Source organism: Macrotis lagotis, chromosome 4 (genome assembly GCF_037893015.1).
Source record: "Macrotis lagotis isolate mMagLag1 chromosome 4, bilby.v1.9.chrom.fasta, whole genome shotgun sequence".
NCBI lineage: Eukaryota > Metazoa > Chordata > Mammalia > Peramelemorphia > Peramelidae > Macrotis > Macrotis lagotis.
Window position 1 is genome coordinate 46632694 of NC_133661.1, and position 26990 is coordinate 46659683.

The 26990-nt window shown below is 47.5% G+C and overlaps 1 protein-coding gene across 1 annotated transcript in view; it reads right to left on the reverse strand.

Moving 5' to 3' along the window:
- Positions 1 to 285: 285 nt before the first annotated feature.
- The window catches only part of HCN4 (hyperpolarization activated cyclic nucleotide gated potassium channel 4), a 122704-nt gene continuing 95999 nt past the window's right edge, over positions 286 to 26990 (reverse strand). Inside the window, 7 exon segments of the mRNA XM_074232674.1 lie at positions 286 to 2202; positions 3083 to 4703; positions 5128 to 5292; positions 6411 to 6651; positions 6951 to 7097; positions 14017 to 14235; positions 24794 to 24955. Coding sequence (XP_074088775.1) covers positions 3250 to 4703; positions 5128 to 5292; positions 6411 to 6651; positions 6951 to 7097; positions 14017 to 14235; positions 24794 to 24955 — 2388 coding nt within the window. The 3' untranslated portion in view covers positions 286 to 2202; positions 3083 to 3249.

A 26990-nucleotide genomic window follows, 5' to 3' on the forward strand; every position in this document is an offset into this window, starting at 1 on the left:
TCACTGACAACCCAGCAAACTAAGCATCAGCTCCTTTCCATCTGTTACAGTAGGAACATGGCCCTGGGTCCTGCCACCAGAGGAGGACCCAGGGGGGGAAGGCATTGCCACAAAAATGGATCTCACTTGAACTTTCTGTCTTAGACTGGTCTGGGCCACAGTATGGCTGAGCTCCTAAAAAATGCCCAATCAGGCAACAACAACAAAAAAAAAAAAAAAACAACCCCAAAAAACCGGACAGCTGGGCTCTCTTTCCCCACCCCCAGGCCAGCTGAGTGAATGGAGAATCCCCCTCCCCCGGCACCCAGCTCCAGCAGGTTAAGCTTGGAGAAGCTGGGGCTCAGTCCAGCCCATCTTCCTCAGTGTTTCTTCTTGGTCACTCTCCTCCCCATTCATGGAGAACTCTTGCTGGGACCCTCAGAACCCTGAGGATGCCCACAGTTTAATGAATTCCTGTATCATGGAGGGTAAAACCTAGTTGCCAGCCCCTCCTCCAAACCCCCTTTTTCTAGTGCCTGATAGGAAACCAACCTGTTCCAATGAATTTTGACCTAGATGACTGGTTTTCTTCTGAGGCAGACTGACTCCAAACATCTAGAATTCTCAAGTGCTCCCCAGAAGTAACTCAATCTCCCTCCCAGCCCTTCAGCTCAGCTTGGGGCTCCCTGTTCTTTCCTTTCCAGTCTTGACTAAAAAGTTGAAGTTCATTTACCAAGACTCCCTTAGTCTTGGTCTGGATGTTCTGCAGGGGAAGCTGAATAAGGAACTAAGGTATATGGGCAAAGGGGGTAGCAGGGGTCATCTCTTTGCTAAGGCTGGCCCATAAACTCACCTTTGCATGGAGCCTAGAGGGAACAGATACTCTTCTTATCTTCCCCCACAATCAATCAAACAATCAAAAACACATTTGTTAAACACCTCCAACCTCCCCACTACTGGACCAAGGACAGAGAACAGGGTCTTCTGACCTGGTTCCCCAGGAATGGGAGGCAGGATGAGGTGGAAGGAGAGAAAAGTAGAATTCCAGGAAAAGCCTTGGCTCATCTTTTATGCTCTTTCTTGGGAGAACATAAGAGTGGGAGCAGCATAACCAGAGCAGGTCACCCCCCCCAAAAAAAAAATTCTTCCTGGTCCAAACTGGGCAAGGTCTACACTTTTCTATCATGTCTTCTGCTCTAGAATCATCCATGGCTCCCCACTGCCTTTGGGACAGTCAAGAGACCTGAATTCTAGGCATGATCTGAATTCTGCCAATGACTTTGGGCAAGTCACCTCTATTTCTTCATCTGTAAAATGGAGATAGGACTAGAATGCTGGCCAGATTTCCTTCTCGTTCTAATATTCCATGATCCAAATTCTTCACAGTGGATTTTGAAGCTCCCTAAGGTTCGACCCCACCTTGTTTATCCATTCTTTCATCAAGGGTTTTTGCAAAACACCAACTTCAATCAGTTGGATTTCCTCATTGGTTCCGAACTGCATGGCCACCATGGTTCCTGCCATTCTACCATATATGGAACACCCTTTCTCACTGCTGTTCTCATTCTTTATAGACCAGTTGAAGCCCCCTCTTCACTTTTCTCTTGAAGTCTTCACTCCTCATTCTAGGCCTCAAGGATGCCTTCTCCCTGCACTCCCCCAACCCCCATCCCCATAGTACACCCTACATTTGGCCTCATCTCCTACTGCCTTATTTTGGTATGTATGTTTCTGTGCATCATCACTCAAACTAGACTTTGAGTTTCCTGAGGACAAGAGGTGTCTTCCCCGTAATATCTAGCACAAGGCTAGGCAAATAGGTGATGTGTAGAATGGAAAGGAAGCTGTTTGAGGGCAGCCATGTGGCCAGGGGAGACTGTTGGGGTTGCCAACCAGCCACCGTTTGAGGGCAGGACACCTCCCTGCCATCACCAGCCCCGGACAGTTGCTGTGGAGATGCGGTCAGTCCAAGCCTAGGACTCCCTGGGACTTGAGATGGTGAGTGGTATGGGGCAGGGCAGGAGACATCCGGGATCCTGACCCTTGAATGGCCTGCTAGGTGGAGTGGTTCGCTCAGAGCCTCCAGCTCTTTGTCCATTCTTCCACTCTCTAGGAGAGACTGTGCTTTTAGCTAAGAGGATGCTGCCTCATTGAGGCAGGCAGATGGGGGTTGTTGGGTAGCAAGGCAAGACACTGAAGTCCATCCATCCGGGAAGCCTGTCCCTGGGGAATAACAACCCCCCCATTATAAAACTGGGGCAGAGAGCAGTCTTAGAGTGTTGGGGTTGGGAGGACCCTTAGGGATCATCTAGTCCAACCCCCTCATTTGAGAGATAGGGGAAATGTACCCCAAGTACCCCTCCCCAGGGGCCACTGGCAGAGCTGGGATGGAGCCCCAGGTTTCCTGACTCCCCAAAGAGAGCACTTTCTCCTCTATGATATGAGAGTAGGAGGGGGCCAGGGGGAAGGAGGAGGACCCTGCTGAGATGGAGGTCCCAGCTGTAGAAGAACCTGCCCTGAGGCTGAGAAGGGATGCTGCCCTGGGGCCGTCAGCTCTGGGGAAGGAAGGACTGGACAGCTGGGCAAGTATGTACACTATGGCCTGGGCCGCCAGGCACTGGTGGGTTAAAACTACAGCAAGTGTCTGTTTTGGTCGGTATCTACATGGCTATACAGGGCGCTATGTGGAATACATATACACTTCATACATACATACATCCATATACATATCTAGAGCTCATTAGGTTCATGGTAGAAAATTGCTAGGCGGGCCCTGACCCCGGCTCCAGGTGGAGCCCCCCCCCCCACTCCCTTAGACCCTTCCCATGGGAAGAGGGAGGGGGCGGAGAGAGGAGGCTGGAGCTCGGGGCCCTCTGGTCAGGGGCCACGGACATCCACTAGTGTCAAACAAGGAAGGAGGGGGGCATTTTTCCCTGTGGCCACTCCCACCCCTGGCCCGATGTGGCTCCCCGAGACACACCCGGCTCCCCCCCCCATCCCTCCACACCCCCTCCGGGGCTCTCGCTCCCTCCCTCCCCCCTCTTCTCAAGCGGTCAATTAATCTAAAAAAGCAGGTGGCCCACACCTACGGCTCGAGGAATACCTGTCCTGGGCCGCTTTGCGGCGTGAGCGGGTGTGACGGGGCGCGTGTGAGACTGTGTGTGACTGTGTGTCCGGGTGTAAGGGGGCTGTTATCGTTCTTGTTGCTTTCCTAATCACAGTCAAAGCTGGAGAGAACAGAAAAGCCGGGAGGCGAGCCGGAGCCCAAGCTCAGAGGTTAGAAGGCAGTTTGGAGCGCACGGGCGGCTCGGGGCCACCCACCAGCCCGGCGGGTTCTCGGCCCCGGGGGGCGCCAGTCACAGAGGAGCCCCCCGAAGAGGCCGCTTCCGCCCCAAACAAGGGTGGGGTTGGAGGCAAAGAACCTGAGGACGTCTGCCGAGGCAAGGTGACCCTCTGGGCCGGGCCGGCGCCCAAGGGCCGCCCGAGGGGGCCCACCCCCCCGCCCCCCCCGCGGACAGCCGGGAAGGCGGCCACGGACTCCCCTGAGGAGTGAGGGGAGCCCCGGAGCAGCGTCTGAGCCCCATCCTGGGGGAGGGCCGGTTGAGAGGCTGAGATGAGCTTGAGGTCCTGGGTGAGGCGGCCCGGGCCCAGAGGCGGGGTGCCCCGGCGCTGGGGGACCTGCGGGGGCGGGCTGGAGGCGGGGGGCAGGAGCAGGGAGCCGTGGGAACCGGAGGCCCGGGGCGGGGCGCACTGGAAAGTTCTCCCTGGGCCGGGGCTCTGACTGGGGGGGCTGAGGCCCCTGGGGGTGAAGGCCATGGAGGACGCGCCCCCCGAGGCCCCCGTGGCAAAGGGCAGCCTCTCGGGCTGCATCGGTGACATCCCTAATGCACTTGGTGGGGCGGAGGCCGGGGACGAGGCCCCGGGGGGCTGCACCAGCTGCCCCGGGCTAGAGGACGGGGAGCCCGAAGAGCCCGGGGGCGGCAAGAAGTGTTCCAGGAGGCCCAGGCCCCCCGCAGCCCCTGCCACCGGCTGCGCCTGGGCGCCAGGAGGGGAGCGGGGCCGGCTGGGGAGGGGGGTGAGCAGGGGGGAATCCGAGGAGGACAGGGAGCCCCCCGGAGCCTTCTGGAAGTGGCCGAAGCCGGCGGCGGCGGCGGCTGGCGTGGCGGGCAGCGCGGAGGCGGTCTCCAGTGGGGAGCCACAGGCTCCCGGCGCTGGGGGGCCGGGCCCGGCCGGCGGAGAGCTGGCTGAGGAGAAGGGGCCCAGCCCGGCCGGGGCCGAGAAGCCGGCCAGCTGCTGGATGTGGAAGGAGGACGAGGAGGGCGTGTCCAGCTGCGACGGGGTGCTGGCCGGGGAGCCCAGGGCCGAGGGGATCAGGGAGTGGAGGCGCTTCAGGTGCCGCGGAGTCTGACCGTGCCCCAAGGAGCCAAGGCCGGCGCCCGTGCCAGTCGGGGGGCGGAAGATGGCGGCAGGGAGGCGGGGGTGATGGGTGAGCGCGATGGCCACGGAGGTGGTGGCAGCCGCCGCCTGCAGGGGAGCCTGGATCAGGGGGGTCCAGATGACCGGGGTGGGCGTGGAGGCGGCGGCCGACTGGACGTGGTGGGCACAGTGCGCCATTTCCCGGTCGTGCTGCACGATCTGCTGGATGATCTCATTCTCCTGGTAGTTAAAGACTCCTGAGTTGAGGTCGTGCTGAACTTTGTGCAGGAGGATGGAGTTTTTCTTGCCTGGGAAGGATGAACCACCGCAGATCAATCAAGCAATCAACAAACACAGAGCAAGGGTCCACGGGGAGTCAGCTACTGTGTCTGGGAAACGGGCATTCAAAGGAAAAGTCACAAGCCTGTCCCTCACCCGTTTCATTGGGCGAGACAGCATGGATGAACCTGGGCACCCACAAAAGGGACAGCAGGTGATGGGGAGCAGAGGGAGAGAGAGCTGAGAGAGGCAAGCGAGGACAAGCCAAGCCATGGCCACAAGGATAAACAGGGCAAAGCCGGGCCCTGGGTGCCCCCCCCCGACAGATGGCCTGCAAGGGGGGGGGGGGCTCAGCTCCGTCCGATATAAAGTGAGGAGGGTTGGTCTACCATCCCCATGCCCTTCCGCCTCAACACTACAGCCCAACGGGGCTCCCCTACCCCCACCACTCACCGATGCGATCCAGGCGGTCCAGGGCCACCGTCTCAAACGCCCGCCGCATCATGGGATATTCCTCCAGAACCTCATTGAAGTTGTCCACAGACAGGGAGTACAAGCGGCAGTAGGTGTCAGCACGGACGCTGGCTGTGCGTCGCCCTCGGGTCAGCAGGCAGATCTCTACAGGGAGAGGCAAGACAAAAGATGACGGAGATGAGGATGAGGAGAACTGAGGCAAAGACCGCAGTCTCAGGACTGGACATCCCTCAGCAGTTCCAACTTGGGGCAACCTTAAAATAAAGTCTTGGCTATCATTCTGATTTTTCAGAATTCTGATCACTACAATGACCAATTATTAGAGTCTGGGGGAAACCAGGTCCATCCGTGTACAGTAGTGGAATTATGGATTACTGCGGTTTTTCCAGAAGGCGATTTGTAGCTTTGCCTAGAAAGTTACTAAAGGAAGCATTTTCCATTGACTCGGCAAAACCAACCTGTACAAAAATAATTAAATTTGCTCTTTTGGAGCTGGCAAAGAACTGGAATCTAAGGAAGTATCCATCATCCGGAGACTGGCTGAACAATTTATATAAATTATATAAATTGTGAATTTGACGGAATGCCATGCATGATACTTATAAAAATGAATAAGGAAGATGGTTTTGGAGAAACCCGGGAAGAACTGTATGAACTGATGCAGGGCGAAGTAAGCAGGACCAGGAGAACAATGTCTATAATAACAATAAAATTGTATAAACAAACAAATCTGAAAGACTTAAGAACTCTGAGCAATGCAGTGACCAACTCTGCAGAAGACCCATGTTGAAGCCAGTGTCTCCTACTGAGAAGGGACAATAGACTCAGGGAGCAGAATGAGATTTATCTTTTCAGTCATGATCAATGACGACATAAGAGTTATGTTTCCTTTTACAGCAGATAGGGAAGAGGTAGAAAGGAGAAAATTTAATATCTGGTGATTGAAAAAGTACAATTTAGTTAAAATATGTTTAAATTAGGAAGCGTTAGCATTCATTCTGACTGGCCCAAGCTGTCATACTGTCCCCCAGTCTCTCCTTTTCTGCCCTTTGGCCCTGCCTTAATATGCCCTTGTTCCCTGGACTCTCCCCATCCTGGCTGCCACTGAAACCCCAGTTGCCAGGCTCTCCTCCCTCCACCCCCAGGCCCCGAGGCTTCTCAACCTTCAACCCCAGAAAGCACCACCTGGTGGGCCAGAGAACTCAGGTCTTGGCCGACTGTGGCCCTACATTAGGGGTGGGTGAGGCAGAGCCTAACCTTACCTCCAAAGTAGGAGCCATCCGCCAGCTTGGTCTCTTTGTTACCCTTGGTGAGGACGCTGACCACGCCGTGTTGAATGAAGTACATCTTTTTGCCAATGGTGCCTTCTCGGATGATGTAATCCCCCGGCTGGAAAACCTCGAACCGGAGCTTGGTCAGCATTGACGTCACAAAGTTGGGGTCTGCGTTGGCAAAGAGGGGCATCGAGGCCACCAGTTTCCGGCAGTTAAAGTTGATGATCTCCTATTCCGCCAGTCAGGGAAAAGGCAAGGAGAGGGGAAGGAATGGAAAAGAGCAGGACCAGGAAATCAAGGAAAAAGTATGGATTGGTTAGGGGGGACACCAGGAAAGATGAGGTGGATGAAGATGAAAGAAGGAGGAGAAAGAGGAAGAGGAAGGACATCATTAGGGTCCAGCATGAAAGCAGAGACATGCAGCATTAGGGTTTCCTACCCCTTTCTTCTACCCCAACCTTTCCAGGGTCCTGATGGGACTCAGGAGCCCCCTTCCTCCCAATGCTCCCCAGTGAGTGCCCAGGTTACCTCACGTAGGGGCTCACTGAGCTCGCCCAGGATGCTCTCCTCATCAAACATCTTGCCCTGATAGCGATGCTCATAGTAATCATGGATGCGCTGCCGGGTGTCCGGGGGGAGTTTGTGGAAGGACATGTACTGTTCAACCTGCTTGTACTGGGCAGCAGAGAAAAGAGGCAGAAGTCATGGGGAGGCCAAGGGGGGATCCCTCAGCCCCACCCTGAGGAGCTCGATCAGCCCTATTCTCTATCCTCTGAGAGGAGAGAGGACAGGAGAGGAGAAGGGAGAGGAGGGGAGGGGAGGGGAGGGGAGAGGAGAATGAGAGAGGAGGGGAGGGGAGAGGATGAGAGGAGAAGAGGGGAGGGGAGGGGAGGGGAGAGAAGATTGAGAGGAGGGGAGGGGAGGGAAAAGGAGAGAGGAGCACTTTGGTTTGTTTGTCTATTTGTGAGGGAAGAATAATTGTCACCCTCTCCCATCCCCTTCCAGGCCTACTTTGAGGAGAAGACCAGGAGGGTATTATAGTGAAAGCACATTGCATCTTGAATCAAAGGACCTGGGTTTGAATCTTGACCCTGCCACTTACCCTCTGTGGGACTTTGGACTTTGCCCTTCCTAAGCTTCAGTTCCCTTTGTAAAATGAGCCCCCCCCCCAAGATTCTCTGATCAAAAGTGACACAGGCTGCCTCATCAGGTAGTGAGCTCCCCATCAGTCAGGGTTTCCAAGTGAAACCTGGAGGATCTTTTGTCAGAGATTATTTAGGAGAGGGGCTGGGCAAGGGGGTCTCAGGTCACTTCTTCCTCCCTGGAATCCTGGGAGATGGACCAGGTCTCTCACTCTAACCTGGTGCATGTGAGGCTGGCAGGTGAGCATTGAGTCTTCACCTGGGGATGGGCTCTGGAGCTCTGCCTCATCCAGGTAGGGAGAAGCTGGCCAGTGTGGAGGATGCAAAACTGGGAAAATCATTGTCATCCGAGCCAGTGCCCTCATGTCTGGGATGGTTGGTCTAGAATTATGGTGCGATTGGAGAAGGGCAGAACTGGGCACCTAGCATTATGTGTGACCTTGGCTAAGTCACCTCTCCAGTCTCAGCCTTCTTTTCAGTTATAAAACAAATGGTTGGAGCAGATGAGCGCCTAGGTCCCTTCTAACTCTGAATGTATGACCTATGTTCCTGGTCCCCGCAATCCTTGTTGCTATTATAATGATCACAATTAATTCTACTGTGCAAGAATGAGGGTATTGCATCAGTACAACTTAGGCAAAGTAGGGCAGCTAGGTGGCACAGTGGATAGGGCACTGGCCCTGGAGTCAGGAGGACCTGGGTTCAAATCCAGCCTCAGGCACTTAATAATGGCCTAGCTGTGTGGCCTTGGGCAAGCCACTTAACCCCACTGCCTTACAAAAACTAAAAAAAATTTCATAAGGTCATTGTACCCAAGAGATTCTTATCCCAATATCAGACCATAGTCATGAATGTGCAATCAGAATGTTAATTATTAGTTGGTTTAATCAAATAATTCACTCATTCATTCATTGATAAGCATTGAATAAGTGATGGCTCAGGTGCTAGGGATACAAAAACCTGTCCCTGCCTTCCGGGAGCTTACATTCCCTTAAAGACAAGGAGGGAAATGATAGATGTGAATGAAAAATATACTTGAGACTAAAGCAGAATACTTTTCTGGGAGTCGGTGTTGGAGGGGAGCACCAGCAATCCTGGACAGGTCTCCTGAAGGTGTGACCTTTGAGGTGAGTTGGGGAGCTCTCTCCCCAAGGCAGACACAAGACTTGGTTAGGCCAAGGCAAAATATGGTGTAAGGTGAGGATCAAACATGGTAGGAGGGGCAGCTAGGTGGCACCGGCCCTGGAATCAAGAGGATCTGAGTTCAAATAAGACACTTAATAATGACCTAGTTGTGGCTTTGGGCAAGTCACTTAACCCCATTGCCTTGCAAAAAAAAAAAAAAAAAAAACACCTTAAAAAAAAACCCATGGTGGGAAAGGGGTGCTGAGGAATGATCTGATCTGGGAATGTCCCTTGAAGCCAAATTGTGAAAGGCAAAGCAGAGGCATTTGCATTCTGTCCAAGAAGTATATTGATGCAACACCCTCATTCTTCTTAAAGGGTAGAATTAATTGTGAACATGATAATAACAAGGATCTTTGTTGCTGGGATCAGGAACATAGGTCATACATTCAGAGTTAGAAGGGACCTAGGCACTCATCTGCTCCAACCATTTGTTTTATAACTGAAAAGGAGGCTAAGATTGGAGAGGTGACTTATCCAAGGTCACACATAACAGCTAGTGCCCAATTCTGCCCTTCTCCAATTGCACCATAATTCTGGACCAACCATTCCAGACATGAGTCTTACAAGGCTATTATGACTGATATTAAAACCCCAGTCGTCCTGCCTTCCGTGTCCATTAGATGGGCAGTTGGTCCATGCTGGGCACAAGCAGAAGGAATTACTGTTATATCTCATTACTGGCTTTTCTCCCTAGGTCTGTCTGTGAGAACACAGTACTTGATGGATAAGAACACATGTCATGAGAACTGCATGGATATGTGTGTGTATGAGGGTTTGAGGAGAGCAAGGGAGGCTTATGGGGATGAACCAGACCCACACATATGGGCATAAACACCCTCCTTCACAGACAGCTGGCACCAGATTGTTTGTACTCTTCGGATTACCATGGCCATGTGCTCTTAGAGCAAAGAAGGCCAAGGTTATGGGGTACAAGCCCCACGTCATATGGAGGAAAAAACCCTGATTCCAGCCTCGGGTTGACCCAGCCCCAAGGTCTAGGCACAAAGTAATCTCTAGTTCAGGCAAATAATAACCTTAAGTGCCCAGATGGCACCATTCCTAGTCCTAATCCTAAAGTGACCCCTAACCAGGGGTATGCTAATAAATGTTTGACAATCAGATGTAAGGTGGGGGGGGTAATGAACACACAACAAACTAATATGTTATATTGACATTTTCTTCATCACTTTCTTAAATTTAGACAATCAAAAAACAATGAACCAGGCCCTGATTGGTGCTATTGGATGATTTCTGAGATGTAAATATTGATACTGAAAATTTAATACTCAGCTCTTGGAGCTGACTCCAGGCTACCCCTAATGGTGACCCCAGTCTGAGCCTTGATCTCAGTCCCATCTGACCAGATGCATTCCTCAGCACCCCTTTCCCACCATGACTCCTAATTCTTTCACCGATTGACTCCAATTTTTACCATACAATGGCCCCTAATCCTAGTCACGACTGATTTCCTATTACTGGTCACAGTCTGTCCTGTTGTCTGTGATTATCAATTTGTTGTTGCATCATTTGGGAGACTGATGGAATACTAAATTGTTTATTTAACAGAATTTTTACTACAGGATAGTCAGGATCCTCTTCCTGGCCTCTTCCATAATCATAAAGTTCAGATAATACATATACCCATTTCACAGAGAGGCAAAATAGTGGTGAAGCTGTATCTGAACCAAGAGGAAGCAATAGAGACAAGGGGAATAGGAGGAAATGAGTGAGGGGGAGCAGAAAGTTGAGTCTTGCTGGTGCTTTCCTAGTCATTTCTCAGTCTTTGTGGCCAATGGGGGCAAAGGAGTTGTCACGTCTTTTCCACTGGGTTCCAGGTCTAACCAAATAGCTGCCCAGGGGTTCAACCCAAGATGCTTCAGGGGGAAAAAAAGGACAGTGGAACTGAGAAAATGAGTACTGAGGAGCAGGTCCTGGGCTAAGTTATACCAAGACAAACAGTAGATTTAGTGCTGGAACAGGTATGGGGCATGTCAGACAGGAAGGAATTAAAAAAGACTAGGAGGAAATGACCCAGAGGCCCTCTACCCCCTACAAGCCTCCTCTCTAGCCAAGGTCCAGAAGGACTACCAGACGACCACATCCTCAACCCACTGAGGGTCTACCAGATGACTACATCCTCAGACCACCGAGGATCTACCAGATGGCCATATCTTCAATCCACTGAGGGTCTACCAGGTGACCATATCCTCAACCTACCAAGGGTCTACCAGATGACAACATTCTCAACTCACCGAGGGGCCTCCCAGATGACCACATCCTCAACCCACTGAGGATCTACCAGATGACCACATCCTTAGACCACCGAGGGTCTACCAGATGATCACATCCTCAACCCACCAAGGGTCTACCAGGTGACCATATTTTCAATCCTCTGAGGGTCTACCAGATGACCACATCCTCAACCCATCAAGACCCTATTGGACCTGATCAAGTTCTATTCTTCCAGGAAATCTGCCATGACCACCCCTAGCTACAGTGATCTCTCCTTCTTCTAAATTCTTTCTGTCTCCCGGAAATATAGCTGAATCAAGACATATAACCTCAGTGTGACTATGGAAGGGCCCTCCCTACCCCTCGGCCCAGGCTCCCCTCTTCTAGGACAGCAGGAGCTTCAGCTCCCATTCAGTCCTCGGCTGGGGCAGGTCAAGGTTGGGCGAGGGGAAGGTGAGGGAGCTGAGTAATAATTTGCCATGAATATTAATGCAGCCATCACCAGGGCAGACAAAGTCACCTGGGCCTCTGGAGAGGCAGGCGTGGCTGAGATGAGGCCTGGAGCTCATTGGGCAGGAATCTCTGCTGGACTAGCTGTTACCGAGGCTGCAGTTTTCCTTTGGCCCCGATCCCTCTACTCTGAGAGGGGACATCTCTAGCACTGGCATCCTGAGGAGAGGAGTGATTGCCATTATGAACCACATCTCTATGTATGAAGGACTTTTACATCTATGTATATAGTCCATGTACAAGGTTCTCTACCACTTGGCTTAAACCTAGCTTTCTAGTGTTAGTATCAGTATGGTACAAGCAAAGGAGCATGGGATTTGAAGGCAAAGGACTTGAGTTTGAATTCTGATTCAGTAACTTACAACTGATGTGACTTTAGGCAGAGTCACTTAACCACACTAGGGATGTTTCCTCATCTATGAAATGAGAAGCCTGGCCTTGATGAGCTCTGGTCCCTTCCATCTCTAAATCTTTGATCCTCATTCTCTCCAGAATTGGATGAAAGTCCTCTGTTTAGTGTTCAAAGTCCTTCATCATTTGTTCCCTTCCAATATTTCTAGTATCTTTACTCCCCTCTATGAACTCCACAATTGAGTCACACTGTTCCCCTTACTGTTCCCACCACAAGACCCTTCATTTCCCAATTCTTTGCATTTCCACTGTCCCCCAAACCTGGACATCTCACCCTCTTAGCTTTGTTGTCTTCCTTCAAGGTTCAGTTCAAAGGAGAACTTCCCCAGTCATCCCTCCCCTGCCAGAGCCTTCTCTCTGACTTCACTCCCCTATCTTTTGCATTCTTGTTGTTCATGCCTGTTTACTTCTGTCTCCCCCTTAGACTAGAAGCTCCTTGAAGGCAGGATTGCCCCTGGCCTTCCTCTGTATCACTAGTGCTTAGCACCAGACAAGGTCTGATCCATCCTGACTCATCAATCTCTGATCAGTTTTCCTGCACCTAATCTCTGATCAGTTAAATTCTGCCTGCCCTTGCTCATTTATTCCATAGACCTGGAATGCCCTGGATTTCAACTCATCTGTTGGAGTCCAACACTAAGGCCATTTAGTACAGGAAGCCTTCCCTGATTTCCCCGTCTTCCCCTAGCTTCACATTTAACTGGGTCATGGGCCTTGCCCTTTCAGACCTTTCTCTGTCAGTATCTGCCAATTCATTTCCTAACCTTTCCAGCATTATCTCAGGCTCATCCATGTAGATCTCTGCCATGTCCTTGGCATACATGGGAATTATTACCCAGTCCTTCTTCTCATAGGACTATAGGCCTCTGTCACATCTCCTTATTTGACTGTAAGCTCTATGAAGGCAGGGGCGACATCTTGGTTACACGTTAAATAGTTGAAGTTTTAGATGTGCCAAATGGGATGTAATGGGAATCTAGATCTATCCCTGAGGCCACCAAATTCATGCCCTTAGACTGTCTGGGAGTAGACTCAAATGTCCCCCTTGACCTTTCTCTCCCATCGTCTACAATCAATCAATTACCAGCTCCTCATTTTTTTTTCTTCAGAACATCTCTTGGACCTATTCTCATTCTATGTCCAAATCCACCACCCCACCACCCTAGGAGAGCATCACTCCCCCCCCTTCACTTTGTGGTCAAAGCTAGGGCTGAGTCAGGCTAGGAATAGGGTTGGGGCTCAATCTGGATAATCCTGGGACCCCCCTTCTGTCCTCTCTTCATACAATATCAGGTTAATGTTGCCACAGTACTCATATAATCCACTCACCTAATCTGCTTTTGCCTTCAGAATAAAGTCCAAACTTTCTTGGCTTGGAATTCAAAGTCCCCCACAATCCAGTTCTACCTTTCCAGCATTATCTTAGGCTCAGCTGTGTGGCTCTCCGCCTTCTCCTTTTCACATGTGGGAATTGTTCCTTTTTACTTCTGCCTTTCATGCCTCTCTCCTCCTCTCCAAATCCTTACTCGCTACTCATCCTTCCACTCCTCTCCTCGTCTGAGAGCCTATACTAGAGGCTTGTCTTCAATTGTCCTGGACTGCTCACTAGCTGTTTGCTGCGTGTGCACATCATTCTTCCAATTCACCCGTGAGCTCCCTTAAGGTGACTCTCTTATAACTTATAACATGGAGGTTCAGTAAACACTTATTGGGGAACTGATTCCTTCTCCCCCATATGAGAAGGTCAATGGACAGGTTACCCCAGATGTCTTGGATACCATGTACCAAGGAGTCTTGTTGGTCTGAGAAGTAAGTCAACACCATTCACACCAAGAAGCATATTTTTCATTAAGAACATTTGTCTTAAATTCAGGTCACTCAGGCTAAAGCCCCAGGTCCCTGTTTACTAGCTATCACCTCACTGACTCTTGGGTTCCTTCCTCATCTGTCAAAATGGGGCTATTCCCTGTTACCCCCAAGGTGGTGCTGAGAAAACCACTTTGTAGATTGTAAAGTTCTTCAAGGAGAGGAGCTGTAAACATCATCATCATGCCAGTCACCCAAGGGCTATCCCAGAGATAGCCTGAGCTGGGAGCCTGTCTCTGACTTACCTTCTCCTGGTACTGGCGTCTCGAGGAGTCCAGGGACTGGATGAGGGCCGTAGCATGGCCGATGAACATGGCATAGCAGGTGGCACCCACGATCATGCTGAGCATGGTGAGCCAGACGTCTGACATGCCCATTGGCGCCTGCTTCCCGTAACCTATACAGAGCATGTGGCTCATGGCCTTGAACAAAGCATATGAATACTGCTTCCCCCAGGAGTCATTCTGGAGACAAAAGACAGACAGACAGACAGACAGACAGACAGACAGACAGACAGACATTATCTTCCACTTCCATAAAAAAAGACATCTGGTTTAGAGTTGAAATAACAGAGCCAAAACCAAAGGAAGGACCATGGAAAACCTCTTGGGGAGACTCACATGAACTGAAGCAGAGGGAAAGAAGGCCCATCCACATGTTAACCATTAGAACGTAAAGAAAAAAACATCTGGGAAACATTTCACAACTTCAATTGTCGGGGAGCAGTTTGAAAGGATCAGGTGTCCCTCCCCTTTCTATGGAAAAGGAGGTGGGCTATGGGTAAATTACTTCCCAATACTGTGGACCCTCCCATTGCATATTCCAGCTACGAGCTTCATATGACCAAAGCTATGACCATGTATTTGCCTCCTCACCTTCACATCACAGGGTTTAGGGACACACCCTCTTTCCCCCCACCCCACCCCGTCTTGGGTGATCTGGCAAATCCAAGAAAAAGTTTTTGGTTCTCCCTTTGTACCAGTGAAGACATCTGAATTACTATTGTGTTAAAAGATAAAATATGTTGACATTATATGATTCTATACATTTTTTTATTTGGGGGGGACTTTTTTATTTGGCTTTTGCAAAGCAATGAGGTTAAATGACTGCCCAAGGTCATGCAGCTTAAGTAAGTATTAAGTGTCTCTGGCTGGATTTGAACTGACTCCTGACTCCTGGGCCAGTACTCTATTCACTGCACCACCTAATTGCCCCTCTATATATTTATTTTACACATCTCTAAGTTTCTAAATTTTTTCGGTGTCATCTGCTAGTCTTTGTGTGTTACCTCTAGCTCCCATAAAACTCCTCCAGAATTCCCTTTTAATTTCTTTTGCCAAGTCACAATATATCAGAATCATGATGGGGAAAGTTGAGGCGGGGAAAGGACAACTGTACTGTGCTAATTATGGGCCCTTTATGCTTGGGGAAATCTCGTGGCTGAGATGGAAGCCAACTGGATTGGACATGTTCCCTTGTGAGTCAGGGCTACCCATGTGGCCAGCAGCGTGGCTTGTTTACTCCAGCACAGATAGATGATGAGGGTCCTGTTATGGCATGGAAAGGGGAGGGGGCCTTGGAAAGTGAAAATTATGATTTTAAAAATCAATAAAAATTTTAAATTCCTCTTTTTTCAAATGATAAACAGAGGCAGTTATCCTTCAAAGGACCAGAAGTAGGGATGGGGGGGAGGGAAAGGGTTAAATGTCTTAAGGACCATCCCAGCCAGTGCAGCCTGGCTCTTGGAGTGAGGTCATACGCCTGTGAAGAGGCAAAGCTCCATCTGTCTGAGTTGAGAACATAAAACGGGGGCAGTCCCATGACTGCTTCTTGCACTTTGATTCCCCCAAATTTTCTGTTTCTCAGCCAAGATTTCCATCTTAGTCTAGCAAACTAGGAGCCGGGTCTACTCTGGGTCTGTACCAGCCCAGTTCACTTCTCTGATTCCTCCGAAGGCTTTTGACCTTCTCTCCTCCTTCAGGGACTAGGGGCTTGAATTAATCACTCCACTCAGAGCCTGCCTCCCCGAACAGGTATCTCTCCTAATGTTGTGGCATAGAAATGAGATCAAGAAGACCTGCATTCAAATCTTACTTCAGACCCCTATTCACAGTATGGCTCTGGAAACTTAATACCTCAGCCTCAGTTTCCTTCTTTGCAAATGGGGATTCAGTTCATAGCTTATGGATTGATAACCTGGAGTTCATTACATCACCAAGTTGCCCTAGCAAACTTGATGGGACTATGTCAATATCGATAAGTCATCAATAGCAATTAGATTATATATCTATCAAGAATGGCCCTTTTAAACACCCTTCCACAAACTGCGCTCCACTGAGTTTCGTTGTAAGATGAGAGCCACAAGAGATCATGGATTCTTAAATTGGAAAGGGGAGACCTCAAGGTCACCCCCTCTGATGAGTGGTCATCCAACTTCCTCCTCAACCCCTCACTTAATTCCTTAAGACATTCTGCTATTTTTTGGATAGTTCTAGTTGTGAACAGATTTTTTAATTAAGTTGAGCCAGAATCTGTCTCTCTATTATTTCAATAAATGAATCAATCAACATACATTTAATAAGCAGCAACATTGTGCCAGACAGAGAAAGGAAGCAATTTTACTTGTAAGCTCACAATCTTGTGGCTAGGAGGGGGACAAGGCAAGGACATTTCTAGGTATACAGAATAAATATAAAGAGAATAAACACAAGATTAAGGTAGTTAGGGAAGAAGGACACTGGCAGCTGGGTGGAGAGGGAATGAGGAATCATTAAAGGTGTCCTAGAGAATGTGGTACTTGAGTTGTGTCTTGAAGGAAGAGAAGGCTTTGCAAGGTGGATGTGAGTAGGTATTACAGACATGAGTCAGCAAGATCTGAGTTCAAGTCCAGCCTCAGACACTTGTTAGCTGTGATGCTGGGCAAGTCACTTAACTTCTGTCTGCCTCAGTTTCCTAAGATGGGGATAATAAATAGCACCTGGCTCCCAGAGTTGTTGTGATGATCAAACGAGATAATATTTGCAGAGTTCCTGGAAGATGAAGTTGATGCAAATAGAGGTTGTGACTTGTCCAGGGTCACACAGCTAGTAAGTGTCTAAGGGTAGATTTGAACTCAGATCTTCCTGACTCCAGCTCCAACACTTTACTCACTGTGCCATCTTGCTTCTCTAACACAGTATTTGGCACTTAGTAGATCTTTTTTTTTTAGGTTTTTGCAAGGCAAACAGGGTTAAGTGGCTCACCCAAGGCCACACAGCTAGGTAATTATTAAGTGTCTGAGACCTGATTTGAACCAGGTACTCCTGACTCCAGGGCCGGTGCTTTATCTACTGTGCCACTTAGCCACCCCCACTTAGTAGATCTTAATAAATATATGTTCTCTTCCCTATAGGCACTTCTCTGAAGCTAAGTGAAAACATGAGTTTTCATAATAGTTCTTCAAAACTTTAAAGGCAATGATTATGCAACCTGTCTTCCAGATCTTTCTCCTTCAAACATCCACTTCCTTCACACCATCCCCATGTGGTATGATCTCCAGTCCTTCCACCATCCCAGTTACTTCCCTCTTTTGAACAACATCCACTCTAATACTTGGTATCCTGACAGAAATAATACACCATAAGTGATCTGACCAGAACAGATTGTCCCTTCCCATGTTCTTGACCCTCTGCCTCCCTGCATTAATGCAGTCAAGTGGCCATATCCCATGATTGGCTTCTATTTAGCTTGTGAGCCACTAGAACCTCTAGGTCTTTCTCACATGAACTGCTTCCTCAACCCATTGTCCTCATCCTGTGCCTACAACTGATGGCTGAATCAATCCATGCGTATTAAATTTCCTATTGTTATCTTTAGTCCGCTCATTATTCAAACACATCAATACCAATTCTAAAGTGTAACGGGCCAGCTATTCCTCCTAGATTCCTGTCTGCCACAAATTTGCTAAGGGTGATTCACTCTTGGTCAGTCTCTACCAGGTTTTTGAAGTTAAAGTGAAGCTTACCGATTGTTTAACTGGTTATTAACACAAAAACCATGCATATGTTGGTAAAGAATAGTGAGCTTTTTCTTAAGAAAATAATTTTAGTTGATTTTGCATGAAAGTAAAAATTATGTTTTTATTTGATGTAACCCTCTGATTACAATTATCTACTGCCTAAAAATTGGAACAGGCAGTGAGATGGTACAGTGGAGAGAGCACTGAGCTTGGAGTCAGGAAGACTCATTTTCCCTGAATTCAAATCTGGCCTCAGACACTGACTAGTGGTATGACCTTGGGCAAGTCCTTTCTCTCTATTTGTCTCCTTTCCTCATCTGTAAAATGAACTGGAGAAAGAAATAGCAAACCACCCCAACATCTTTGATTTAAAAAATCCCATCAAAGTAGGGTCACAGAGAGTCGATACAGGAATAACTAAACAATAAAAATTGGAATGAAATTTGGTTTTTTCCTAGTCTTTAGGCACCTCTCCTACTTCCCACAGCTTCTCGAATATTACTGACAGAAGCTCAGCACCAACATTCACAGTTATTTTGGTGCCTGAGGATTAACCTTTTCCAGGTCTAAGAACCAGGTGCTGTTTCTTTTCTTCCCCTTCCTTATTTCATATTTCAATTTTCTGAAAATCTCCAGTTCCTTCTCATCTTTACTAGGCTGAAAGTGATTCTCTTTGATTAAGAAAAGAGAAAAAACATAATACTTCAGGCATTCTACTTTTTCTCTCTCTCAATAAGGAGGTGGTGGTCTCTTGCCCACTGTTTAAAAGCTATTTTTATTTTCTTTAGCATTTCTGATGAGTAATATTCATGTAATGGAATTTAGCTTGATAGTTTTTTGTTGTACCTTGATTCTTTTATGTATCCACCCTCCCTTACCTGACTCTCTTCCATTTCTTCTTTAAACATATTAGTTTAGGGATGAGCCCCCTGTGCAGTTCTATGGAGCTTCCCTTTTTCTTCCTTATTAGAATCAATTGTATGATTGCATAATGGGAATGATATTCTTGGAAAAGTCCCTTTCCTCTAGAGCCAATTGAGTTCAATCCAAATCAACCATCATTTACTAAGTATCTACTATGGCTACACCATTCAGCAAGGTCTGGGAATGCAGAGATGCAAATAAATGAAAAACACAGTCTCTGCCCTCAGGTAGCTTACATTCTACTGGATGCAACATGCAAACAGAATATAAATGCATAATCACGTCAGGAGGCAGAGACCATTAACTAATGACCAAGAGGATATAGACGGCTATATAGAAGGAATGGTGCCTGAGCAAAGTCATGGAAGAGTTAAAGGATCCCAAGTCCTGAAGGGACCACCAGCCATGACAAACAGACCAACTGCCCTCTTATAACCGCAGGTCATTGAATCTGACCGCTCTTAGCTCTGAACTGCCAAATCCATTCTCCCAAAGTCTGGGGTATTCAGGGTGTTCCCTTTGTTATCAGTCACAAACTCACTCTAATATGTCACGGTCACTGCCTCCCAAGGTTCCTGTCATTTCTGTTTTACCAACCAATTTGTCCACATTGGTCACAATCAGTTCAAGAATAGCAGCTCCCCACTTTGCTTTCTCCACCTTCTGAAGGATGAAATTATTAGCAAAGCAAGTCAAGAATTTGTCGGCTTTATCTGCTTTCCAGATATTGGGAAAGACAAAGTACTGCTCCTTTCCCCCAACCCTCTGGTCCCCTCACTTCACACACAACTCTATTTTGGCATAGCATTTTTGTATCTATTAGGAACTCTTTGTCCAATTCCTCCATTCTTTTGGAGAAATGCAACTGCCCTCTCCATAACATGGTCTTTATTTATTTCTCCTTTGACCCTTACCGAAATGCTCTTTCACCACACTTTCACCTCCAGACCCTGTCCAATCCCTCAGATTTATAGATTTCCCTATGGGTGAATAGCTAATTGGCATTCAATTAGAGTTTGTATTTGATTTAAGAGTTGCCACAGCCAAAGAATTCATTGAGTAAGAGCAGAGTTAATTAACATAATGTGGTGCTTTCCATTACCCTTAGTTCTCTCTTGACAAAAGGGATTTTTTTTAACGTCAGTAGTCTTCCAGTGATTCTCTGTGGTTAAAAGTCATGAAACCCAACAGTCTCTGAAGAATTAAAAGTTGTATGTAATTCATAGGCCCATGGTGAAATCAGATGACAGTGTTACTTCATGAAGGACTTCTTAAAAGTAATGGTCTCAGTGTAGCATCAAAGAGATGTAGGGTTGGAAAAGAAGGTGGGCCGGTCATGCTATATAGGCTCCGCTGGTCCACAAGAGTAGTCTCCCCCCAACGCCTGCCTCCACCCCTACCCTCCTTGCTCAGATGACATTGCAGGGAAGCAGAATCGAAGCTTGGATTGAATTTGTCCCAGGCATGTGGAATGTAGAAGGCTTTCCCTTAACTTTAGAGCAGTTGCCATATTTCTTGCCTAGTTTCAATCCAACCCAGGGGGCACTTCTCTTGAGTGCGTGTGAGTGAGTGAAGCTCTGATACAATGGGTTAACAAAGACTTCTGATGGTCAAAGACCATGGAGAACTAATGAAGATTGGGAGCAAAGGGCAGCCACAAACTAGATTTGCCCTTGCAACAACCATATTTCCATGAAGACAATTTCCATTTCTTTTCTATTTATTCTTTCCTGATCATAGGTCAGTAGTTAGAGATGGAACATGACCAGGTTACATACTTGTCATTTGAAGAATCACCAATCCCTGCAATAGCCGGAGTCCACAGTAAAAGATTTTGGAGTCAGTAGCAATAATAGTCATGGCTGGAGAAGGACCAGGGAAGACTGAGTTACCAGTTAGGGAGACACTGCATCTTGGGAGGAGTTGGTTTGGTTGAAAAGGGAGCAACTCATTGGTCATGAATCACCTGTGGTAGAAACCAAGCTAAAGGATCCCACAGTCAGGAACTGTGAGGTAGCCTTCACTCCCATATGTTTCCTATGCCTGTGCCTTATTATCTTTGTACTTCAAGGTTGTACCCACTCTCCTCTGGGATTCTTCCATGAATATAGTTCCGCCCTGAGTTCCATCAGACCAAGGCTCAGTGGTACTGTGATGTCACATTTAGCTCTTAGTATCAAGATCTCTCATTTGCTTTAATAGTGACTGTTCATCTGTAAATTATCCTAAGAGTCTCCAAACAGGCAGAAGAGAAATTTTCCCCTTCATTTTGCTTATGACTAGAAACTCTTTGAAGAAGCACATTATGTGACCCCTTTATGGGACTTGGAAGGAACCAATGTTCTTGCTGTTGTGTATCATCTGTGGGTTTTTTTTAGCTGAGCAGATAAATGAGGCAAAAGTTTTGATGTTTGATTTTCCTTTGCTTTAATGCAGAGATTCTTTTCCCCACCTTAAAGGCTGACTATTAACTTTGGCCATAGACTGACCGCTAAGTCAACATGACCCTGTAGCTCCAGACAGAGTTACTGAACCTCAATTCTCTGCACATACTCACTCTTAATTCTAGTCTGACATCCTCAAAGCACACCTGGACTCTGCCATTGACTCTCACTTCCCTTCTCTTGTCTCAGTTTCCTCCCCTGTTAAGTGAGTTGGACAAGCTGGTCTCAATGATCTCTTCCATCTCTAAAGCTCCATGATCTCTGATTCTTCCCTATCTGTGGTCCAGCCTGATTCTGAATCTTGGTCCCAGACCAACCCATCATCCTTCCTGTAGCACCTTGGAGGTGTCACCTCCTCCATAGAGCTTTCCTTCATCATCCCTGTTATTTTCCCCAATTCTATTTGTTGGCATACTTTCCCTCTTCAAATGATCTGACATTTTCTTATCTCAGTTTATCCTAATCATTAGAATGGATGCTCTTTGAGGACAGAGGCTCTTCATTTTTGTCTTTGCATTTATGGCATCCAACACATAGTAGGTTTTAAGAAATGTCCTTTGAATTTGAATAAATGTAGTATCTTGGTTAATAGAGGGTAAAGGAGTATAGATAACGCCAAGCCCATTACTACTACTGAAAGCTCCTGTCTCTGGGGGTAAAAATATAAACCGTATCTCTACTCACTAAGGATGGGTGGCAAATCATAGGTTGGCTCTTATGGACATAAACCATATCCACATTCAACTGAAAGCAGCTTGATTAATGGAAAACAGCACTGGCTCTGGAATCAGGGGTCCTGGATTCAAATCCACCAGATAGGTGACCATAGTCAAGTCCCTTATCCTTCCTGGACCTCAGGTTCCTCACCATTAAAATGAGGGAAATTGGCCTCTAAGGTCCCTTCCAGTTGTGCTTTGAACTTTCTTCTTGGTTGAAGGAGGGAGGGACAGGCTGAGTGTCCATTTAATATATGGGGAAACTGAGGCCAAGAGGGCATGGTAAGAAGCCACTTGCTCAGGGCTATTTAATTGGATCTGAACGTGACCTGAGGGATGAAACTAGATCTCCTTGCAGTCAGAGTTGACCAAGCCCAGTCTTTGGGGCTATGCCATCCGACAGACAGGTGGTGTGGGGCTGCCAGGGTGGACTGCTCTCCGTCCCAACCAGGATGAGCCAACTCCAGGTCTCCCAGGGCCAGCTGCAGTCTTTCTTAATTGCCAGAGGCTCAAGGGGATTCAAGGGAAATTCAATTCATATGTTTCTGATTCATTTACACTTAGCTCATCAAAAGGCTGTTTTGTAAGGAGCCTGTTTGATGCTGAATATGCCTCCCGGTCTTTTGCTCAGTCTTTCAAAGGTTTTTCTCCTCCCCCTTGGATCTGGGGGATTTGCCTTTAGACCAAATCAGAGGCTCTGGAAAGTGAAATTTAGCCAAGTGAAATTGAGTTTTCCCAGGTGCTGAAGCAAAATGGTGATGGTGGGTGGCTAATGGTCTTCCCATTTTATTCATATTTAGGAGCCTCTCTAGGCTCAGGAAGGATGGAGGATGCAAGTCGGATCCACAAACTCTCAAGATCCCTGCAGGGAGTTGTTGGGTCTGGAATACCTACAGTTTGTTGGGGGGGGGGGTTCTAGAAAAATTTACATTAAGTGATTTTTGTTAAAGGGGAGCTTACCTGGACTAGGAAGCAGAATGACCAAGGTTAAAACACTGGACCAGTAGCTTAGCTCTCCCAGGGGCTGGTCCAGGCTGGTTCTACAGTCTTAGCAGAAACTATGTAACATTTTTAAAGCCTCAGTTACCTCCTCTGTAAAATGGGAATAATAGCTATGACAACCCCTTCTATGACAAGGTCCCTTTGGAAGCTTGGTGAAGCCTATGGACTCCTTCTCCAAATAATATATTTAAATGAATAAAATAAAACACAAAGGATTACAAATACAATATAAAGGATAGATGAGAGAGAGAGAGAGAGAGAGAGAGAGAGAGAGAGAGAGAGAGAGAGAGAGAGATTTTTAAAGTTTTTTTTTTAAGTTGCTGGAGCACACCAGGTGAAGATTCCTTGCTCTAAGGGGTTCTGTGAGAATCAAAGATAATGTTGAATATGAAAGAATTGTGAAAAATATGAAATCTTGGGACCTGAACAAGCATGGAATGGACATGGCTTTGAGCCATTTGGGGATAGGATGGTAACTACCATCATTACTCACTCTCAGGGTCCCAAGTCTTGCTGCTCAAGTTGACACCTCCCCAAGGGTCCCTTCCTACATTGAACCCTTTGGGTTTGTCTCCAGGCTAGGGCGGAGAATAGCTATTCTTGCCTCCCTCCCCATTTCAACACACCCACAGTTCAACTCTTCTTTGTCCTGCAGGCACCTGAGGTGTCATAAATCCTAGTTATGGCTCTGCTTTGTCAGTGCCTGGGATGTTTGGCTCTTGTAATTTGGGAGCCGGGCTGTGAACCAAAGGGGTGTGAGGGTAGGTTTTTGTCTGTAAATATGGAAACCAAACAAAGATGTGACCGTGGAGTGGTCCCATATTAGGATACTAGACTCCCCAGTGGGGAAGCCCAAAGAAAGGAAGAATTGAAATCCTAACATATATGATACTAAGAGCTCTGTATTCTGAATCAAGAGATAGTGAATCAGTGGCTTACTGGGTGAGCGCAGGCAAGACACTCATCCTTGCTGGGCCTCAGTTTCTTTCTCTGTCAAATATGGATTGGCTGAGCTCTAAGGTTGCCTTTCTTGCTTTAGAATCCTGAGCTTCTACTTTGGGTTTGAAGGGGTCAGCACTGAAGAGATGGGGCTCTATGAAGGTGTCGCACTTAAAGAGAGGGACAGGTCAGGAAACACAATGTTGATCAGCTGGACAATGTGCAAAGGAAGACCACCAGGATGTTGAAGGGTCTTTAGTCTAGGTCCTATAGGAGCAAGTGATGGAAGGTGGGATTTTTATTTTGGAAAAGAGAAGACTGGAAGGAAGGTGGGATGGTTAAGTATTTCAAAGAATATGGAAAAAGGATTAGATTTATTCTGTTTGACCCTAGAAGGAAGTACCCAAAACCAGAGGGGGGAATCACAAAGAGGAAAATTGAAGTTTTATGGCAGCAAACCTCCCTAAGAATTGGAGAAGTCCCCAAGTAGAAAAGGGGACTATGGATCACCCAACCCTCACTGAATGCCTTTAAACAGAAGCCAGGTCAAATGACCACTTATTGGGATAGTAGAAGTAATAAATTCTTATTGATTGAATGATTCATTAATTATAGTGGATTTTCCCTTCCCCATTAGGCAGCTGGGGCATGATGGATTTGGACTTGGAATCAGAAAAATCTGAGTTCGAATCTTACTTTGAATACTTCCTAGCTGTGTGATCCTAGACAAGTGACTTAACTTCTCAACCTTAGTTTCTTCTTCTATAAAGTGGTGTGAGGATAAAATGAGACAATCTACATAAGGCACTTTGCAAACCATAAATTTCCAGATAAATATTAGATATATATATATATATATATATATATATATTTTTTTTTTTTTTTTTTTTCTGGATTGATTGTACTATCTGGCTCCTGACACTCTGTTATATAACCAGGTCACATCCCTAGGAAGAAATCTCCAAGAATGTTGTCTGGCTGGCGAAGGTCCCAGACTTACCACCATGCGGTTGAGGGACACCCAACAGTCCCCAGGAAAGTCCTGCAGCATGGGCACCAGGAACTGGAGGCAGCCGTCCCAATGACAAAGCAGAAGCATCATTCCAATGAGGTTGACGATCCGGACCACAGCACTCGCCAGATCATAGGTCATGTGGAAGATCTGCCAGGGGCGGGGGGGGGGGGGGGGGGGAGGAAGGGAGGGAGAGGGGCACAAGAAGACGATTAAAGAGCAGCCAAACCCTCCTGAAGCATGGGCTCTTCATTTGCAAGTGATTTGCATTTAATTTGCATACATTCCACCAGAGAGGGAAAAGTCTCCCTGGGCTCTGCCAAGAGCTGAGGCCCTTGTCCCCTTGGAGCTCATGTGCCCTCAGAGCCCTCCTCCTCTTGCCTACTTTGCCCTATCACCTGCTCCCTCATACCTTGACTACTTCGACATCTCCCATCATCCTCACATCCTTGGGAAATCTCTTCTAACAATCAATAAGGATTTTACTGAGCCCCTCTGGCTGCCTCACCTCACCCTGAAATAGGTTTTGGCTGGAAGGCAGATTCCTGCCCCCTGAAAATACTCTCATTTTACAAATGGAGAAACTGAGGCACAGGGAAGATAAACACCTTACCCAAGGTCACACAGGCAATAAGTGTCAAAGTTAGGATTGGAAACCAGATGGTGATTGGAGACCTGGAACAGGAGGGCATCTCAAAGGCCAACAAACAGCAAATCCAATTCCCTCGGTTTGCAGGTGAATAAATAGACGCAGAGGAGTGAAAAGGTTTAGAATTTCAGATCTGGAAGAGACCTCTGAAGTAATCCAGTTTTTTGCCTTTCTTTGTACCTCCAACACTTACCATAGTCTCTGACACATAGTAGGTGCTTCATAGTCCAACCCAATCATTTTCCCTTTGGGGTCATTGTTAAGGAAGTCAGCCCAAGATGCTCTAATGGTTTTAAGGGCCAGATTTGAACCCTCTGACTCCAGTTATTGTGCCACCAGCTCTCCTCTGAGCACAGGGTGGAAGACACCTGTCCCCTCCCTTTTTCCCTCCCCAGCCTGAAGGGAGCCAGTCCCACCCCTATGGGTTCCAGGGCCAGTCACACAAGGACATATATTTGTTAGCAGCTGTAGTTGCTTCTCTAAAAATAACTCTTTGCCTTTGGGATGTTGTCAGAGGTGGCTGGGCACTCTCCCAAGGCTAAATATACTGCAGCCCGGTTCTGCCCAATGTGTAGACTTTTGGGGGGGATGAAGGGAGGGAGCAGAGGTGGTGAAGCAGTCAGGACCTGGGAGTTATGATCTCCAATTAAAGAATCCCCAGCCAGGATTCAATTCAATTAGAATTTACTGATCACCTACCATGCCCCAGGCTTTGTGCTAGAGCTGGGGATTTAAAGATGAAAACCACAGGGTCCTTTATTTTTAAAGAGTTTCCAAACGAACAAAGCAAATGAGACAGGTACACAGCTAATAGAGACACATTATCTCAATCTGTGCAATGAAAAGGAGGCTGAGCCAGAGGATCTGAATTTGAATCCAACCATGCCATTTTAGTACAATAGGACTTTGGGTAAATGGTTTCACTTTGGGATCTCAGTTTACTCATCTATAAAATCTCCAATGCTGGAGATCTTCTGATCCTGGATGACTCAAAGTTTGGCACTTCAGAGTCAGAAGATGCAGATGTGAGCCTTGCCTCTACTACTTACTAGCTGTGTGACCTCCTGAGTAACCCTTAAGGCATAAACATTCTGTGGATCAGTTTCTTCCTCTGTAAAATTGGAGGAGGGGGCAGTGCTTAGTCTTTCTCATGGATCTTCTTGGTATCTGATAAAGCCCATAAATTCCCTTCTCAGAGTCTCTGGGCAGAGCGATCATAGGGATACTGGGGACAGGGGAAAGAGATAGATCATGTTTTTTCAGCTTTTAAGGTTTTTTTTTTTCTCAATTTGTCTCAAAGTCATTGATGAACTCAGAGGAGCAGCAGTCCCCTGGGAATCTAGAATGAAAATTAAACCAAATTCCTGCTTGCCAGAAGCTTTCAGTCTAGTTCAACACACAGTTTAATTTGACCACTATTAGTGCCTGCTGTATGTGCAGATCCTGGAAGACCTGGGCTTAAAGTCCATTTATGATACTATCTACGTGGCCATGGTTAGTCACTTATTGAATCCCAGGCAGCCCTCTAAGGAGAAG